This window comes from Heteronotia binoei, chromosome 2, assembly GCF_032191835.1.
Source record: "Heteronotia binoei isolate CCM8104 ecotype False Entrance Well chromosome 2, APGP_CSIRO_Hbin_v1, whole genome shotgun sequence".
Lineage (NCBI taxonomy): Eukaryota > Metazoa > Chordata > Lepidosauria > Squamata > Gekkonidae > Heteronotia > Heteronotia binoei.
Window position 1 is genome coordinate 19,828,570 of NC_083224.1, and position 18,802 is coordinate 19,847,371.

At 46.4% G+C, this 18,802-nt stretch overlaps 2 protein-coding genes across 2 annotated transcripts in view; both read left to right on the forward strand.

The window, feature by feature from the left end:
• Nucleotides 1-3,396, forward strand: part of OGFR (opioid growth factor receptor) — a 39,617-nt gene extending 36,221 nt beyond the window's left edge. The window contains exons 8-9 of the mRNA XM_060230647.1: nt 1,183-2,567; nt 2,748-3,396. Of these exons, the coding sequence (XP_060086630.1) occupies nt 1,183-2,567; nt 2,748-2,929 (1,567 nt within the window). The 3' untranslated portion in view covers nt 2,930-3,396. The remainder of the gene's footprint in view (nt 1-1,182; nt 2,568-2,747) is intronic.
• A 7,855-nt stretch (nt 3,397-11,251) lies between these two features.
• COL9A3 (collagen type IX alpha 3 chain) overlaps nt 11,252-18,802 on the forward strand; it is a 97,675-nt gene continuing 90,124 nt past the window's right edge. The window contains exons 1-2 of the mRNA XM_060232937.1: nt 11,252-11,533; nt 13,824-13,892. Of these exons, the coding sequence (XP_060088920.1) occupies nt 11,456-11,533; nt 13,824-13,892 (147 nt within the window). The 5' untranslated portion in view covers nt 11,252-11,455. The remainder of the gene's footprint in view (nt 11,534-13,823; nt 13,893-18,802) is intronic.

The window sequence follows — 18,802 nt, forward strand, 5'->3', positions numbered from 1 at the left end:
ACTCTGGCTTACGTGTATTTATCCATTAACAAGATTTTTACCCTGGCCTTTTTGCCCTCAAGACTGCTGACAAATTAAAGCATATCAATCAAAATCTCCCCTTAAAAGCCACACAGACCAGCACCCAGAACTTTAAAAATGTAAAAAATGAGATAAAACTGGGGGAGGAAAGTGGGTTCGCTGAGGGAATCCCAAACTAAACGAAAAAGTTTTCATCCACTGGTGGAATAGGGCAGCAGAAGTGGAGAGGAGAATTTTCTTGGGGAAGAGAGTTTCCAGAGCTTTGGTGCTACCCTAAGAAGGCCATCTGCTGGGTTGCCACCCACCTAATCTCAGAAGAGTTAGAATGGATAAAAGGAAGTACTTCATCCAAAGGGTGATTAACACATGGAATTCACTGCTACAGGAGATGGTGGCAGCTACAAGCATAGACTGCTTCAAGAGGGTGTTGGATAAACATATGGAGCAGAGGTCCATCGGTGGCTGTTAGCCACAGCGTATTGTTGGAACTCTCTGTCTGGGGCAGTGATGCTCTGTATTCTTGGTGCTTGGGAAGGACAACAGTGGGGGACTTCTAGTGTCCTGACCCCACTGATGAACCTCCTGATGGCACCTGGGTAATTTGGTCACTGTGTGACACAGAGTGTTGGACTGGATGGGCCATTGGCCTGATCCAACATGGCTTCTCTTACGTTCTTATGTGGCACAGAGTGTTGGACTGGATGGGCCACTGGCCTGATCCAACAGGGCTTCTCTTACGTTCTTATGTGACACAGAGTGTTGGACTGGATGGGCCATTGACCTGATCCAATATGGCATCTCTTATGTTCTTATGTGACACAGAGCGTTGGACTGGATGGGCCATTGGCCTGATCCAACATGGCTTCTCTTATGTTCTTATGTGACATAGAGTGTTGGACTGGATGGGCCACTGGCCTGATCCAACATGGCTTCTCTTACGTTCTTATGTGACACAGAGTGTTGGACTGGATGGGCCACTGGCCTGATCCAACATGGCTTTTCTTCTATTCTAAGGCAAGGTAGCACCTGAAGCAGGGCTTCCAAAGATGACCACAGTGGTGTAAAGACATCCCTTTACCTCTCCCTTTTATGCTGGTCTTGAAATCAACATGATCATATTTCTCTAATTTTCTCTCTCTCTCTCTCTCTCTCTGTTTGCAGGTATACCCATAACAATCTGCGCATCACTCGGATCTTGAAATGCTTGGGAGAGATGGGGATGGAGCATTATCAGGCACACCTTGTGAAGTTCTTCCTGACCGAGACGCTGGTTCACCAGACGCTCCCGCGGGTCATGAGAAGCACTTTGGACTACTTCATGTTCACTGTCCGGAGTAAGCAGAAGAGGCGGGAGCTGGTGCATTTTGCGTGGCAGCACTTCGAGCCGAAGCACGAGTTTGTCTGGGGGCCCCGGAAGAAACTTTTGGAATACAGGCCTCGATCTCCAGAGCTCCTGAATAACGCGGTCCTGAAGGAAGAGCCAGAGCTGGCAAAGGACGGAGCGGAGGAAGGTGTGGAACAGAATGAATCCCAGTTGCCGAATGAGACAGACGAGGCTGGGGATGCTGCAGGTAGAGCAAAGGATAATGTGAAGGGACAGCCTAATTCTGGTGGGGACGCTGCAGGAACACAGGCTGCAAGCAAACATAAGAATTCAGAAAAGACAGAGGGAGCTAATGCCAGGTCAGGAGCTAATGCCGAGGCTAAAGGGGAAGATATGAAAGCAGGTTCTCCAGGTGGTAAACTGAAACTAGACGGGAAGGATCCCCCTGCCGGTGATTTTGGAGGTGGCAGAACAGACAGCGAATGCCTCAAGGAATCCAAGAAGAGGAAGTTTGAGGCGAGCAAGCACAGAGGAGAAAGTGCCAGGTTATCGAGATCGCCCACTGACATCGAGAAGATCTCTTCCAACCTAGAAGAGGTGGTGATTGACCAGGAAGGCCAAGAGAGTCTTCTGCTCGCGGAGAAGTTGAAACCGTCCATACTAGAAGGAGACAGCAGTGTTGGTCCAGATTTGAAAGAAGCTGACACGGTCAGCACTGTGGTGAAAAGGCGGAAAGTCGATGAGATGGTGCTCGGCGAGAGGAGCGTGGAAACGGCCGCAAAGCTGGAAGCTGAAGCCACTCCCTTCAAAAGCCAAATACTGGGTTTCAAAGTCCCCAGTCCTGAGGAAACAGCTGAGGTCTGCCCTCAAATAAGCAACAGCGTGCCCTCAGAAGTGCAAAATGATTGCAGGACTGCAAGAGGGGTGGATGTTTTGGTGAACTCTGAAACTAGCGCTGCTGATTTGGGCCTTTCCTCTGGGGATTCTGAGCCAGATACATCTAAGAAGCGCATAGCTACCTCCACAACAGAGGGCAAAGAATCCCAGTCCTGTTCAGCTCTGCTAACAAAGCAGGAAGAAGGTGGTTTAGGACAGGAAGAGACAGGGATGAAAGGCAAGCGGGAAGAAGATGGTCCAGGACAGGAAGAGGCGGGGATGAAAGGAAGGCAGGAAGAAGATGGTCCAGGACAGGAAGAGGCGGGGATTAAAGGAAGGCGGGAAGGTGGTCCAGGACAGGAAGAGGCGGGGATTAAAGGAAGGCGGGAAGGTGGTCCAGGACAGGAAAAGGCGGGGATTAAAGGAAGGCGGGAAGGTGGTCCAGGACAGAAAGAGGCGGGGATTAAAGGAAGGCGGGAAGGTGGTCCAGGACAGGAAGAGGTGGGGATTAAAGGAAGGCGGGAAGAATGTGGTCCAGGACAGGAAGAGGCCAGGATGAAAGGAAGACAGGAAGAGGGTAGTCCAGGACAGGAAAAGGCAGGAAGAAAAGGAAAGGCCGAGGAGGCAGTCTATCTTGATGGAACAAAAAAAGGTATAGACAGCGCCGCTTCCCTAGCAAAACCAGAAGCAGAAAGGGAACCCAGATAAAAACAACTAACTCTGAAGGCAGGTGACTGGTTGTGAAATTCACACAAGCACAGAACGACTCCAGTTCACACTGCCTGTGGTGTGTATGTGTGTGTGTCTTCTATATATGTGTTTTCCTGGTTGAGTTGTTTTATTTGTATGCCTGTTTTATAAAGTACCAAAGTGGGTTATCCTGAGCAGGGGTGGGGGAAAACCTTTTCAGGGTGGTTATTTTCTGACCTAAGTTGGACGCAACGTTCACTAGAGGCACTGAAAATATTTTTTTTTCTCCTCATCCTGCATTCGTTGCTAACGATTTCAAGCATCTCGGGTTGAAAAAAGATGAGTTTGGGAGGGAGGGTAGTGAATTAAATAGACGTTTTGACAACTTCAGTCCCTTTCTCGGCTGACTTTTTCAATGTTAATAGCTTATCTGAAGCAATTTATTGTTAAATTAACATTTTAATAAATAACTTTTTGGATGCAAAGTTGCTTCTGGCTTCCTTTCTTCGGCTTTGAGCTGTACAAAATGGTCTTCAGAGGAAGTGACTCAGCAGCTCAGGTCCCAGCCAGGCTGGCATAGTGGTTAAGTGCACGCAGGGGTGGAATTCTAGCAGGTGCCTCCTTTGCATATTAGGCCACACCCTCCTGATTTAGCCAATCCTCCTGGAGCTTACAAGGCTCTTTTTCGTAAGCTCTTGGAGGATTGGCTACATCAGGAGTGTGTGGCCTAATATGCAAAGGAGACTCCTGCTGGAATTTCACCCCAGAGTACACGGACTCTTATCTGGGAGAATTGGATTTGATCCCCCACTCCTCCACTAGCAGCTGCTGGATTGGCTTGGGTCAGCCATCGCTCTCACAGATGTTGTCCTTGAAAGGGCAGCTTCTACGAAAGCTCTCTCAGCCCCACCTACCTCACAGGGTGTCTGAAAGCTCTCTCAGCCCCACCTACCTCACAGGGTGTCTGGTGCGGTGGGGGGGGGAAGGTAAAGGAGAATGTAAACCGCTCAGAGACTGATTCAGAGAGAAGGGCAGGATATAAATGTTTGGTTGTCTTTTTCAAAATCTTAGCATGTATACTTCAAAGAACCAATCTGGTATAGTAGTTAAGAGCGGCAGACTCTAATCTGGAAGAACTGGGTTTGATTCCCCACTCCTCATGCAGCCAGCTGGGTGACCTTGGGTCAATCCCAAGTCCTTGCAGAGCTAAATTCTCAATGTCAGCTCTGCTGCTGTCTTCAATAAAAGACGCTCTCCATGTAGTCAGGATAAGTGTTAAGAACATAAGAGAAGCCATGTTGGATCAGGCCAATGGCCCATCCAGTCCAACGCTCTGTGTCACATAAGAACATAAGAGAAGCCCTGTTGGATCAGGCCAGTGGCCCATCCAGTCCAACGCTCTGTGTCACACAGTGGCTAAAAAAGCCAGGCACCATCAGGAGGTCCATCAGTGGGGCCAGGACACTAAAAACTCTCCCCCAAACACCAAGAATACAAAGCATCACTGCCCCAGACGGAGAGTTTCAACAATACACTGTGGCTAATAGCCACTGAGGGACCTCTGCTTCATGTGTTTATCCCAATCCCCTCTTGAAGCTGGCTATGCTTGTAGCCGCCACCACCTCCTGTGGCAGTGAATTCCATGTGTTAATTGCCCTTTGGGTGAAGAAGTACTTCCTTTTATCCGTTCTAACCTGACTGCTCAGCAATTTCATTGAGTACCCACGGGTTCTTGTGCAGTGAGAAAGGGAGAAAAGGACTTATTTCTCTGCCTTCTCTATCCATGCATAATCTCATAAACCTCCCTTGTGTCACTCCTCAGTCAGTGCTTCTCCAAGCTAAAGAACCTTGGCTACTGGGTTTGGCACTCCTGGGATACATCTCCCTGTAGCTGCACCTCTGAAGGACGTATTCATTCTCCCACAAGTTCTGAGCACTGTCGGTTTGTGTATGTTGCCATGTGTAGCCAATCCTCCAAGAGCTTACATGGCCTGCTGTAAACTCTTGGAGGACTGACTACATCAGGGGTGTGTGGCCTAATATGCAAAGGAGTTCCTGCTACAAAAAAAGCCTTGCTTCATATAAAGCCAGCTGGGTGACCTTGAGCCTGTCACAGGAGTCTCAAGTCTCTCAGCCTTACCTACCTCCCGAGGTGCCTATTGTGGGGAAAGGAAGACTGAGGCTCCTTATGGTAGAAAAAGGAAGGAAAGGTCTCCTGTGCAAGCACCAGTCGTTTCCAACTCTGGGGTGACGTTGCTTTCACGTTTTTAGGGCAAACCTTTTTTTTTACGGGGTGGTTTGCCATTGCCTTCCCCAGTCATCTACATTTTCTCCCCAGCAAGCTGAGTACTCATTTTACCAACCTTGGAAGGATGGAAGGCTAACCTCGAGCCGGCTACCTGAAAACCCAGCTTCCTCTGGGGATCGAACTCAGGTCATGAGCAAAGGTTAGGACTGCAGCTTTAACGCTCTGCGCCATGGGGCTCTGAAGAAAAAGCAGGGTATGAAATCGGACTCCTCTACTTCTCACTATGAACTTCGGCAGATTGTGAGAGGGAGATAGGAAGGGATGAGCCAGTGCTGGGTTTTCATGGCGCTTTCTTATATGCCCAGGCTAAGGCTGATCCCTCTTTGGGGACAGCAAGGAATTTTCCTTCAGGCCAGACTGGTCCAGGGATCCTGGAGGTTTTGTTTTGTCTGGCCTTGAGAGCCAGTTTGGTGGTGTGATTAAATGCGCAGACTCTTATCTGGGAGAAGCGGGTTTGATCCCCCACTCCTCCGCTTGCAGCTGCTGGAATGGCCTTGGGTCAGCCATAGCTCTGACAGAGGTTGTCCTTGAAAAGGCAGCTTCTGGGAGAGCTCTCTCAGCCCCACCCACCTCACAGGGTGTCTGTTGTATGTGTGTGGGGGGCGGGGTAGAGGAGATTGTGACCACTCTGAGACTCACAAATATAGGGCGGGATATAAATCCAATATCTTTTTCTTCCTCTGGCACACTGAAAAATCTACCAAAGTACAAAGCAATATACACCTTGAAATATTATACATATAATTCATTAGAATACTAAAACATTCACACACACTGTATTCAAAATAACTGCTGTGTGCAAAAATTGGAGGCAACATGTGCCAAGACCCCCGTGCAGATTCCTTGAAGGCAATGTGTTGATCCGAGAGTGGAAAATATTTTTTTTGTGGAAAAGAAAAAGAATTGCAGATTTGTACCCCGCCCTTCTCTCTGAATCAGAGACTCAGAGCAGCTTACAATCTCCCATGTCTTCTCCCTCCACAACAGACACCCTGAGAAGAATTTTCGCATTAATGAGGGACTGAGCAGAAGAAGACATTTGAAACTATTTCTGAGTTCCAGAAAGGACGAGTTCTCCTCTCTTCAGTTGTTTTCCCCCCCATGAATTTGATACACAGCAGGGAAGAAGCTTATACTTAGCGCTCTGGAGCAACACTTGAATGTTTAAAGAGACAGAATCCTAGAGAAGTGGCTGTTGTGAATGTATTATTGAAAGTGCATGCAATTGTATGGCTGTAAAACTCATTTTTGAACATAGTGTGTGTGAATGTCGGGGGTGGAATTCTGGCAGAAGCTTCTTTGCATATTAGGCCACCCCCCCCCCCGATGTAGCCAATCCTCCAAGAGCTTACAAAAAAGAGCCTTGTAAGCTTCTGGAGGATTGGCTACATCAGGGGTGTGGCCTAATATGCAAAGGAGCTCCTGCTAGAATTCTACCCCTGGTGAATGTACTTGTAAAGTTCTGTTTTTGAATACAGTAGTGTGTGTGAATGTCTTGGTATTCTAATGGATTATATATATAGTAAAGTGTATATTGCTTTGTTTAAAGATGCAGTACTGCAGTCCTAAGCTCTGCTCACGACCTGTGCTCAATCCCCGGCGGAAGCTGGGTTTTCAGGTAGCCGACTCGAGGTTGACTCTGCCTTCCATCCTTCCGAGGTCAGTAAAATGCGTACCCAGCTTGCTGGGGAGAAAATGTAAATGACTGGGGAAGGCAATGGCAAACCACCCCGTAAAAAGTCTGTCGTGAAACCAACGTCACCCCAGAGTCGGAAACAATTGGTGCTTGCACAGGGGACTTTTCCTTTCCTTTCCTCGGTAGATTTTTCAGTTTTGCCATGTTTATACCGAAGCCTGTATATTACTATATCAGCTTCCTCTGTCATACAGCTGGGGTCATTAGGAGAGTGGGGGGAGGAAGTAGCTGTGAATTTTCTTCATTGTGCCAAGGGCTGGACTAGATGACCCTTGGGGGTACCTTCCTGCTTTGTTTTGTATGTGAATTGGTTCCCTGAAGTCATTGAGGGAGCTTGGGGGTAAATGTTTTTGCAGTGGAATCTTTGAGATACTCCACTGATAGGATGTGTCCATTTAAGTTTGCAAATTACAATCACCAGTGCAAGAAGAACTTCTCAAGAAAAATGCCCATGTCTGGATCCCAGGGCGGCAAGCCAAAATGTTCATTTCAAGCTCCATTAGGAAGATGGACTAATGTGCTGTTCTCATTATTTGGAAGGCCAACATAATAAGTAACCGCAAGGCATTAGCTGCATTGTTTGGGCTCACCTACCTTTCTGTATACAGCCTCTTACTAGAGATAGAGGTAGCTCAAACCCAGAGAAATTTTCTCTGTCCTCAAACAGCACTGAAAAGTCTACATTTCAATGGTATGTCTGATGACTTTGTGCATCAAACGACACTTGAAAGTCAGCAGTTAAATGCTGCTGTATTTGAGGACTTGTGCCAATGGCTCTCAGCACAATCCTATGTGGAATTGCTCTGATTCAGGGGTTACTATTAAGCTACTGTCTCCAACATTCCCTATTAGTAAGGTTGCCAGCTTCTGGGTGGAAAGCCTGGAGATGCCCATGTTCTAAAATTGATCAATATCACTCAAAGTATTCCTTAAGATTTCAGAAAATTACACAGGCATAATGCAGAAAATAAATTCATGACTAAATCTCAAACTGTATTGTACATTTGAAGCACTAAACCAAAAATACAAACTTATATTACTTATAAAGACATAGTACAACAAATTTCAACAGTACAAGGCATGAGTCACTAAGAGTCCACCAAGATGAACCGTTTCAAATTGGAGAGTATTAATGTTGACGCGCAGACCTCTCTGTAGAAAAGTGACGTTATTGTGCAAGGAACTCTCAGAACAACAATGCTGCAATGTAGTGAAGACTGGGTAACTGAAGTGCAATATAATCGATAACACGTTTCCTAGGTAGAATTACGTGTTTCAATGCCAACTTCCTCTGACCAAAATACTTCAAAAATCTGGAACCAATGCTCAAGAACAATGTATGCACATTAATCAATTTCTCATTATGGCATTAGCAGTTCTTGAGAACTTCTGGGCGGGGCCTGGAGATTTCCCGGAATCTCTGGATAAGAATATAAGAGAAGCCACACAGTGGCCAAACCCAAGTGTCTTCAGGTGGTCCACCAGCAGGGCCAGAACTCCAGAAGCCCTCTCACTCTTGCCCCCTCAAGCACCAAGAAGAGAGTTTTATGGATACTATGGACCACCAAAAAGACAAATCAGTGGGTTCCAGATCAGATAGTGACTGAACACTCCCTAGAAGTTAAAATGACTAAACTGAGTCTGTAGAACTAAGTTGGAGTCCAGTGGCACCTTTAAGATGACCAACAAAGTTGAGAGCCAGTTTGGTGTAGTGGTTAAGTGTGCAGGTTCTTATCTGGGAGAACTGGATTTGATTCCCCACTCCTCCACTTGCACCTGCTGGAATGGCCTTGGGTCAGCCATAGCTCTTGTAGGAGTTGTCCTTGAAAGGGCAGCTGCTGTGAGAGCCCTCTCAGCCCCACCCACCTCACAGGGTGTCTGTTGCGGGGGAGGAAGATCAAGGAGATTGTGAGCCGCTCTGAGACTGATTCAGAGAGAAGGGTGGGGTATAAATCTGCAGTCTTCTTAATTCTGTGTATAAACTTTTGTGTGAAGAAGTGTGCGTGTACACAAAAGCTTATACCCAGACTTAGACTCCGTTGGTCTTAAAGATGCCACTGAACTCAAACTTTGTTCTGTTGCTTCAAGTTTGGTGTAGTGGTTAAGTGTGCGGACTCTTATCTGGGAGAACCGGGTTTGATTCCCCACTCCTCCACTTCCACCTGCTGGAATGGCCTTGGGTCAGCCATAGCCCTGGCAGAGGTTGTCCTTGAAAGGGCAGCTGCTGTGAGAGCCCTCTCCAGCCCCACCCACCTCACAGGGTGTCTGTTGTGGGGGAGGAAGGGAAAGGAGATTGTAGGCCGCTCTCTGTCCTTGAAAGGGCAGCTGCTGTGAGAGCCCTCTCCAGCCCCACCCACCTCACAGGGTGTCTGTTGTGGGGGAGGAAGGTAAAGGAGACTGTGAGCCGCTCTGAGACTCTTCGGAGTGGAGGGCGGGATATAAATCCAATATCTTCTTCAATATCTTCTTCTGCTTCAAACCGACACGGCTTCTATCATACTTTGGTCACATTATGAGAAGACAGGTAAAGAAAATAAGGCCAGGAAAAGCTGAAGGCAGCAAGAAAAGAGGAAGACCCAACAGGAGATGGATGGACTCAGTCAAGGAAGCCACGGCCCTCAGTTTGCAAGACTGTTAATGACAAGACTTTTTGAGGGTATGAATTTGTAGGGTCACCATTAGTTGGAGGTGACTTGATGGCATTTAACACAGAAAGAGGGAGGAGGAGAAGATTGGATTTATACCTCTCCCTTCACTAGCCAAAGGAGTCTCAGCGGCTTACAATCTTTCCCTTCCCCTCCCTACAACTGACACCCTGTGAGCAATGTTCCCTCTAAGCCGCAAAGTCTTGTGAGCAAAAATTCTGCTTTGTGAGCTACTGGTACTAAAGTTGTGAGCTACGGCATATATTATTGTGCTTTGGGGGCATTTTTCCTGAGCTAAAACAAGAATGTGTGAGCTGGAGGCTAAAAATCTGTGAGCTAGCTCACACTAACTCAGTTTGGTGTAATGGTTAAGTGTGCGGACTCTTATCTGGGAGAACTGGGTTTGATTCCCCACTCCTCCACTTGCACCTGCTAGCATGGCCTTGGGTCCGCCATAGCTCTGGCAGAGGTTGTCCTTGAAAGGGCAGCTGCTGTGAGAGCCCTCTCCAGCCCCCACCCACCTCACAGGGTGTCTGTTGTGGGGGAGGAAGGTAAAGGAGATTGTAGGCCGCTCTCTGTCCTTGAAAGGGAAGCTGCTGGGAGAGCCCTCTCCAGCCCCACCCACCTCACAGGGTGTCTGTTGTGGGGGAGGAAGGTAAAGAAGATTGTGAGCCGCTCTGAGACTCTTCGGAGTGGAGGGCGGGATAGAAATCCAATATCATCTTCTTCTTCTTCTCAGCTTGGAGAAAACACTGCCTGTGAGGTAGGTGGAGCTGAGAGAGCTCTGACAGAAACTGCTCTTGAGAGGAATTGTATCTTGGTGCTTGGGGGAAGGGCAACAGTGGGAGGGCTTCTAGTGTCCTGGCCCCACTGATGGATCTCCTGATTGTGCCTGGTTTTTTGGCCACTGTGTGACACAAAGTGTTGGACTGGATGGGCCATTGGTCTGATCCAACATGGCTTCTCTTATGTTCTTAACAGCTCTGTGAGAACTTGTGACTGACACTCAAGGTCACATCAGCAGGTGCATGTGAAGGAGTGGGGAATCAAACCCAGTTCTTCCAGATAAGAGTCCGTGCACTTAACCACTACACCAAACTGAGTGAGGAATATTAACGTTTTCTACATGGAAAACTCCAATAAAGATTGCTACTTGAGCGGGACATAATTCAAGGAACTGAATTGCTGAGCTGTAGGGTTAGAACGGATAAAAGGAAGTACTTCTTCACCCAAAGGGTGATTAACATGTGGAATTCACTGCCGCAAGAGGTGGTGGCGGCTACAAGCATAGCCAGCTTCAAGAGGGGTTTGTATAAAAATATGGAGCAGAGGTCCATCAGCGGCTATTAGCCACAGCATATTATTGGAACTGTCTGGGGCAATGATGCTCTGGATTCTTGGTGCTTGGGGAGCAAAGTGGAAGGGCTTCTAGCCCCACTTGTGAACCTCCTTTCTTTTTTGGCCACTGTGTGACACAGAGTGTTGGACTGGATGGGCCATTGGCCTGATCCAACATGGCTTCTCTTACGTTCTTATTAACTGTTTCTCTCTGCATGGGCCCCTTCCTTGATCTCCTTTGACTGCAGCACAGCAGGCTCTGGATTTGAGCGGCTAACTGTAACAAGGCAGAGAACTGGTCCAGCCCTCCTTCCTCCCTCCCCTCCCCTGTTGGTAACCTGGGCTGTGTCTCAGTCCCCAGTTCAGCCCCTTGTGCCTTCCTGCCAGTGGGCCTCTCTCCCCTCCGAACCAGGAGATGCAGGTTTCTCTGGAGGTGGAGGGTACTCCTTTCGGAGAGGAGGCTTGAAAAGTGGAAAGTGGCTTGTTGGCCCCGGGAGGAGGGGAAAGGGAAGAGAGGTGAGCCTTTTTGGCTTTCCTGCTAAGCTGAGGAGAATTTGATGGTGGAGACGATGGCTGGATTCTCAAGTTTTGGATTACTCTTTCTCTTTCAAATGTTAGCTTTTTCCTCTGCCCAGGTAAGGAATTTTTTTTACCCTTTTGGCTTCCCCCCCCCCCCCCAAAAAAAAGGCGTACATCTGACAGCTTACACTAGCTCCATCTTCTTGAATTTTTTTTTTTAAGTTTCACTTCTTTGTATATCTGTGTCCAAGAACTGAGTAAATAATGAGCAAGAAATCAATGGGTTCGCTAGTGATTTAAGTAGAGAGGGGTCTATATTAATCACTTCCTTGTTGTCTGCTCAGTTAATCAAAGGATCAGGGTTAGAGAGCCTTCCTTTAATTGCATTCTGATAAATGGGATGACCATACCAAGAATGTTTTTACGGATTCTGGATATGGATCGACACAGCAGTAATCGTAGATGAGTGGTTCTATTCCTTTTGTGTTTTAATTGGCGCTGGATTCACACCCCGCATCCAAAACAACAGCCTCGAACTTATTTTCTTACAAGCTTTTATTTTCTTCCAAATTTGGTTTCCTGTAGAATAGGAATGTGAGAGAGGAGAAAAAGTTGACTTGAAAGAGAAAATGCTTCATATAAAAGCATTCAGTTTCTCACCGAACAAAACCTCCAGTGTTCTCAGTTCCCCTACTCTCCAGAGGTGTGTTTGATTCCCCCCCCCCTTTCTTCTGCTGCAGTTGGTCTATTTTGAAGTCACGTTAAAAAGAAAAGAGCCTTTATGGTGAAGCCTTTTATGCAGCGAACATCAGTTTCTTCTTAACAAGCACCCCCAGAAGGGTATTAATGACTAGATAATGGAGGGAACATTTGCAATTATTGCTTTTGGGGAAAAAATTAAGGCACTTTCTTCAGGCAGACGCAGGAGTCTGAAGTCGTCTCTCATCTTCCATGAGCAACCCTGGCTGTACAATGGAACGTTTGTGCTTCAAGTCTGGTTGCAAGTTACTCTCAAGGGCTTTCCCCCCCACCCCACATTGAGAAACATTTACTGCCTTTTTTTTTCTTTGAGAAAGCTCAGACACTGGGCACATTCACAGAGCAGCTCCGTTTGTGTAGGATTCTGTGTTCACCCTACCCGCAGGAAAGACCTCTTTCTCCTACCACCAGGTCTCATAAAGAAAAGCATTTATACATCGTTGTATTTTTAGCAGTCCCCCTCAACAACTGCACCATTCAGAGGAGGTTATGAGGGGTCAGAGACATGAAAACCAAGCGCGATCCGGGGACAGATTAAAAATTGCCATTAAAATGATTTGACTTCGAGATTGCTAAACCATTTGAGTTTTTCCTCCTACATTCGATAATGTTTTGTTCTAGGTAAGTGTGGGTATCTTGATTTTTGAGGGAGCTGGAGTGGTTTGAAAAGAACCTGGAGCTATTAAGTAGAAATTTCGGAGTAAATGAAAGGGAGAGGGAGTGATAACCTAGAGATATGTGATAGGCACCAAGAAAATCCTTGACCGTCAGCACAGAAGAGTGGTTAGCATGGTAGACTTAAGCCAAGGAGACCAATGGCGCAATCCTAAACAGGGTTTCACCTGGAGATCCCATGGAATTACAGCTAATTAGACTACCGAGATAGTTTTCCTGGAGAAAATGGATGCTTTGGAGGGTGGACTCTAAGGCGTTGTATCACTGACGTCCCTATCCTCCCCAGACTTCATCCCCAAATCAGGAGTTCCCCAAAACTAAGCTGGCCACCCTACCCTCCTGTCCCCCACTGATGGCCGGAGGTGGGGGGGACATGGTCACCCAAAGTGAATGGGTCTAACTTTGATTAGGATTGCTCAAATCAGTATTCTGTCATGAAGCTTACTGGGTGGCCCAGGTTAGTAGCTGTCTGTCAGCCTAAGCTAACGCTAATTTAAAAAAAGTAAATATAATGGAACAAAAAGGGATAACACAGCATATGCCACCCTGAGGTGTTTGGAGGAAGGATAACAATGTAAATGTAACTAATGTTTGTTGCTTGGGTGGTTATGTAGATATGGGTTGTCCACATTTCTGAGGTAAAAATAACAAAGGGGATTACTAAACGCTGTGGATTGGGGAAGGCATCTTTGTGGGGGGAAATATTCTAAGGCATAGAGTCAGTTTCCAAAATGAGTTCTTTTGTAGGAGCAGCTTCAAGAACACTAAAAAACTTGAAGAGAATCTGGGTACTATAAGAGTTTTGGTGCAGAGTCTGAATATCACTCTATTTGGTTCCTCAAGTACCACCCTATAGTTTTAGAGTTCCATTGGTGTCTTGTGTAGGGATTTATAATCCCGTTCTTGTACCTGAACTTTTGGATGTATATCTGTGATGCAAAGACTCATTTTTTTTTCTCCTTCACTTCTCAGAGGCCAGGATTACGAGGCCCTGTCGGACCGCAAGGCCCCCCCGGACCATCTGGCAAGGATGGCATAGATGTAAGTGCTGGGCAGCCTATAGTTGGCTTGAGGTAGGGGACTAAAGGGGTGGAGTCATGGGTGGACAGATTTGATAGGATGGCTGGAATTACTGAAGGTTGCACAAGGACGAGCCAACCTGCTACTCTGTGGAAGAACTCAGAAATTATTGTAAATTCAGATTATCTTGTGCATTTCAGACATAAATTCTGATCAAGACGTCTGATCTGATTCCGTTTTGGTGTCCTCTGTAATGGTCACCTTTTTCCATTGGACAAAATCCAGAAAAGCAATATCTGACCAACCAAATCTTGAATATTCAGCTTTCCCATCTATCCATTTTGAAGCCTTTTGAATCCAGTTGATTTTAGCTATTTACCTTTCAATCAGTGGGCATTTAGGTTAGCTCAGAGTTGGTAAACCTGGTAATGCACCACAGATCTTTTGCTATTTTATTTTGCATCGTCACAGATCTTCTAATCGGCTGCATAACGGAATGAAGTTCAAAATTTGGGAGAGGAAAAAAAAAAGAAATGTCAAGTGCTGCTTACACAAAACAAATTGTTCAACTAATTTCCCAGAGTGAGGCAAATTGAACTAGAAATTGCTGTTGGCAATTGTTCAGACTAGATTGTCATCCCCCTCCCCACTCCCTTTATATTATAAGGAACCATTCGTAGTACATGCACGTGTACGAGAGCTATGTTGTGTAAATGAATTTAATAGAAATGCCATGGATATTTTTCTTGTGGAACAAACAGGTTTGAATCTGCTCAGTCAAAGGGAGGAACTTGGCATTGTAGAGGATGAGGGCTTACTGTCAAAACAGTATCCTTGGGTCTCCTGTTCTCTCACCCTATAATACAGATTCATAAATTGTTGGACATCAGACTTGGAGTTTTCCATTTTGAATTTCATTAGCTGCCATTTCCAGGGTCAGGGAAACTCAGACCCCAATTCTGGGGAGCCAGTTTGGTGTAGTGGTTAAGTGTGTGGACTCTTATCTGGGAGAACCGGGTTTGATTCCCCACTCCTCCACTTGCAGCTGCTGGAATGGCCTTGGGTCAGCCATAGCTCTGGCAGAGGTTGTCCTTGAAAGGACGGCTGCTGTGAGAGCCCTCTCCAGCCCCACCCACCTCACAGGGTGTCTGTTGTGGGGGAGGAAGGGAAAGGAGATTGTAGGCCGCTCTCTGTCCTTGAAAGGGCAGCTGCTGTGAGAGCCCTCTCCAGCCCCACCCACCTCACAGGATGTCTGTTGTGGGGGAGGATGGTAAAGGAGATTGTGAGCCGCTCTGAGACTCTTCGGAGTGGAGGGCGGGATATAAATCCAATATCTTCTTCTTTTTCTACAACATATTTTGTTCTACCAAAGGATACTAGGGAGAGGGAGAGGAGGAAACATAGGGTCACCATCTAGAGTGGCAGGCTACAGTGGGTTCTAACATCTACAGTTAGGTGAAGTCCGGAGATCTTCCAGAATTACCACTGATCTCCAGACTAGAGACTAGAGAGATCAGTTCCCCTTGAGGAAATAATAACTTTGCAGGGTGAACTCTATGACATTCTAGCCCACTGAGGCTCCTCCCCTCTTCAAGTCCCACCTTCCCCAAGCTCCACCCCCAAATCTGCCAGAATTTCCCAAACCAGAGTTTGCAATCCTATGCTCAAGTCCAGTGAAACCCAAAACCGTACCGTAATGAAAATTCTCCAGAACTGGGCATTCAGAAGGATAACATCATAAATGGTCAGTGATGGTTTAGAAAGGACCAGGAGTGGAATTCTAGCAGGAGCTCCTTTGCATATTAGGCCATGCACCCCTGATGTAGCCAATCCTCCAAGAGCTCTTTTTTGTAAGCTCTTGGAAGATTGGCTGCATCATGGAGGCATGGCCTAATATGCAAAGGGGCTCCTGCTAGAATTCTACCCCTGGAAAGGACACTTCATCAGAACATAAGGAGAGCCCTGTTAGATCAGATCAGTGGCCCATCTGGTCCAGCATCCTGTCTCACACAGTGGCCAGGCAATTCCTCTGGATGACCAACAACAGAACAGGGCATAGAGGCTGATTCCTTCCCCTGATGTTGCCTCCTGACACTGGGATTCAAAGGCTTCGTGTCTCCAAATGTGGAGGTTCCTCTCATTCATCCTGCCTGGTAGCCATTGATAGACTTATCCTCCATGAATGTATCGAATCCTCTTTTAAAGTTGTTTGTTCCTGCAGCCATCATTACATTCTCTGGCAATGAATGCCACATTTTAATCACTCTCTTTGTCGAGTAGTCTGTCCTGACCATACTGCCCATCAGCTTTGTTGGGTGCCTTCAATTTCTAGTATTTTGAGAGAGGGTGAAAAATGTCTTTTTGTCAACTCTCTCCGACCCTGTGCGTAATTTTATAAACCTCCATCATGCCCCCTTTCAAATCCATCCATTTTCTCAGTCATGCAACTGAATTTGGTGCTGTTTTCTAGTTAAATGTAATTATAGAGTCATTTTAACTCCTGATATATGCAAATGTGCTTTACAGTGTAAAACAGGCGGCTAATGTGTCTTTTTAAATGCAAAATTTTATTGGCCTTGCCCAGGGCTTTTTTTGTAGAAAACGCTCAGCAGGGACTGCACTGGCTGCCAATTGTATACCGAGTTCGTTACAAGGTGCTGGTTATTACCTTTAAAGCCCTATATGGCCGAGGACCTGCCTACCTTAGGGACCGCCTCTCTCCATATGTTCCCCAGAGAGCACTACGATCTAGCTCACAAAATTTCCTGGAAGTACCTGGGCCAAAGGAGGCCAAATTAAAAACAACTAGAGAACAGGCCTTCTCTATAAAGGCTCCCCAATGGTGGAACCAGCTGCCGGAAGAGGTGCAGGCCCTATGGGATTTTAATCAATTCCGTAGGGCGTGCAAAACCGCCCTCTTCCAACTAGCCTTCTGAGATGGAACCTGGCATAAGCATCACACCATCTTTAACACAACTGAGATAGTAGCACCACTAAATTATATTGTTTTAGACTGTTTTTAGATTATTTAATGTTAATTGTGAATTGTATTTAATTGTATTATCCTGTTTTTATTGTTATAACATGGCTTATGCCATGTCCTGTAAGCCACCCTGAGCCTGCCTCGGCGGGGAGGGCGGGGTATAAATAAAATTTATTATTATTATTATTATTAGCATATTAGGGCAAGTTGTCCTTGAAAGGGCAGCTGCTGTGAGAGCCCTCTCAGCCCCACCCACCTCACAGGGTGTCTGTTGTGGGGAGAGAAGATATAGGAGATTGTAAGCCACTCTAAGTCTCTGATTCAGAGAGGACAGGGTATAAATCTGCAGTCTTCTTCTAGTTTTGTAGGTGGGAGGTTGGACAGAAATAACATCTGGCAATGTGTGATGTCACATCCTTGCAAAAATCTGGACATGATGTAAGCACATTGGGCAGATGTGATATCACATTTTGCCGGAGGTCATTTCTGACCCAGATCTTTTTTCCTGTTTTTTCCGAGGAAGGACTCAACCACTAGAGACTTCCTGCTACAAATGGACAAATAGTCTCCCTACTTTTAGTCCATGGGGCCCATCAATGACTTTCACTTCTCTCTCAAAGCAAAAAGCCAATCTTAGCTTTCCTTCACCTCACTGAAGCAAGAGGTTCTTCAAAAGAACACCAGATGAAGAAGATATTGGATTTATATCCCACCCTCCACTCCGAAGAGTCTCAGAGCAGCTCACAATCTCCTTTATCTTCCCCCCCCACAACAGACACCCTGTGAGGTGGGTGGGGCTGGAGAGGGCTCTCACAGCAGCTGCCCTTTCAAGAACAACTCCTACGAGAGCTATGGCTGACCCAAGGCCATTCCAGCAGGTGCAAGTGGAGGAGTGGGGAATCAAACCCGGTTCTCCCAGATAAGAATCCGCTCACTTAACCACTACACCAAACTGGTTTAAAGACTAGGAGATCTCTCTCCAGGTTGTAACCCTAAAGGAGACCCAAAGTGGCTTGCGCGAAACTGATCAGGAACATAGGCAGGGGCGGAATTCTAGTAGGAGTCCCTTTACATATTAGGCCACACCTCCCCTGATGTAGCCAATCCTCCTGGAGCTTACAAGGCTCTTTTTTGTAAGCTCTTGGAAGATTGGCTACATCAGGGGTGTGTGGCCTAATATGCAAAGGGACTCTTGCTAGAATCCCACCCCTGGACATTGGGATTCACTTGCGACTTGCACTGAACGGAAAGCTCTTTATTTTAGTCAAGGGACTCCATCATGTAAAGGGGGAGGGAGTGTAGCCCCCAAATGACCTCAAAATACCTTTTCATGGATCACATAATATCGGGTGCTGGGAACAATGCAACTGCAGGGGCCAATTAATTTTTTCGAAAAACAAAATTTTCAGGTCAGCGATGAGATTGAACCTACTGTTTGGAACGAAAACAAAATTCCACAGCTGGTCCTCTAAGTAAAAACTAGGAGACTGTTCTTTCTAATGAGTCCCTTGCAATGTGGCTGTTTCTTTTACTTTGGGACTGGATTTGCTTCATAACTTTCAACCCCCTAATTTTTTTTTTATAGCATCCTTGTTTTTTAAAAAAAACTAATGAGCTTGACATGACATAATGTAACAAGGTAATTGCTTTGCTCCCAAGAATAGAAAATTCTTATAATTCTGTCAATCAAATGATTGACTTTAAAGATTATAGAGAGAGAGAGTGTGTTTTAACATGTCAGTTTTTAGACAGTATCTCCCCCATCTACAGCTGGATGCAGATTTTGGGGGAATATCCAGGGCCTTTTTTCAGCAGGAAAGCACAGGGACGCAGTTCCAGCTGGCTTGGCACCAGGGGTGTGGCCTAATATGCAAATAGGTTCCTGCTGGGCTTTTTCTGCAAAAAAAGCACTATGCGAAGCAATGGTGACATCAGGAGGTGTGGCCTG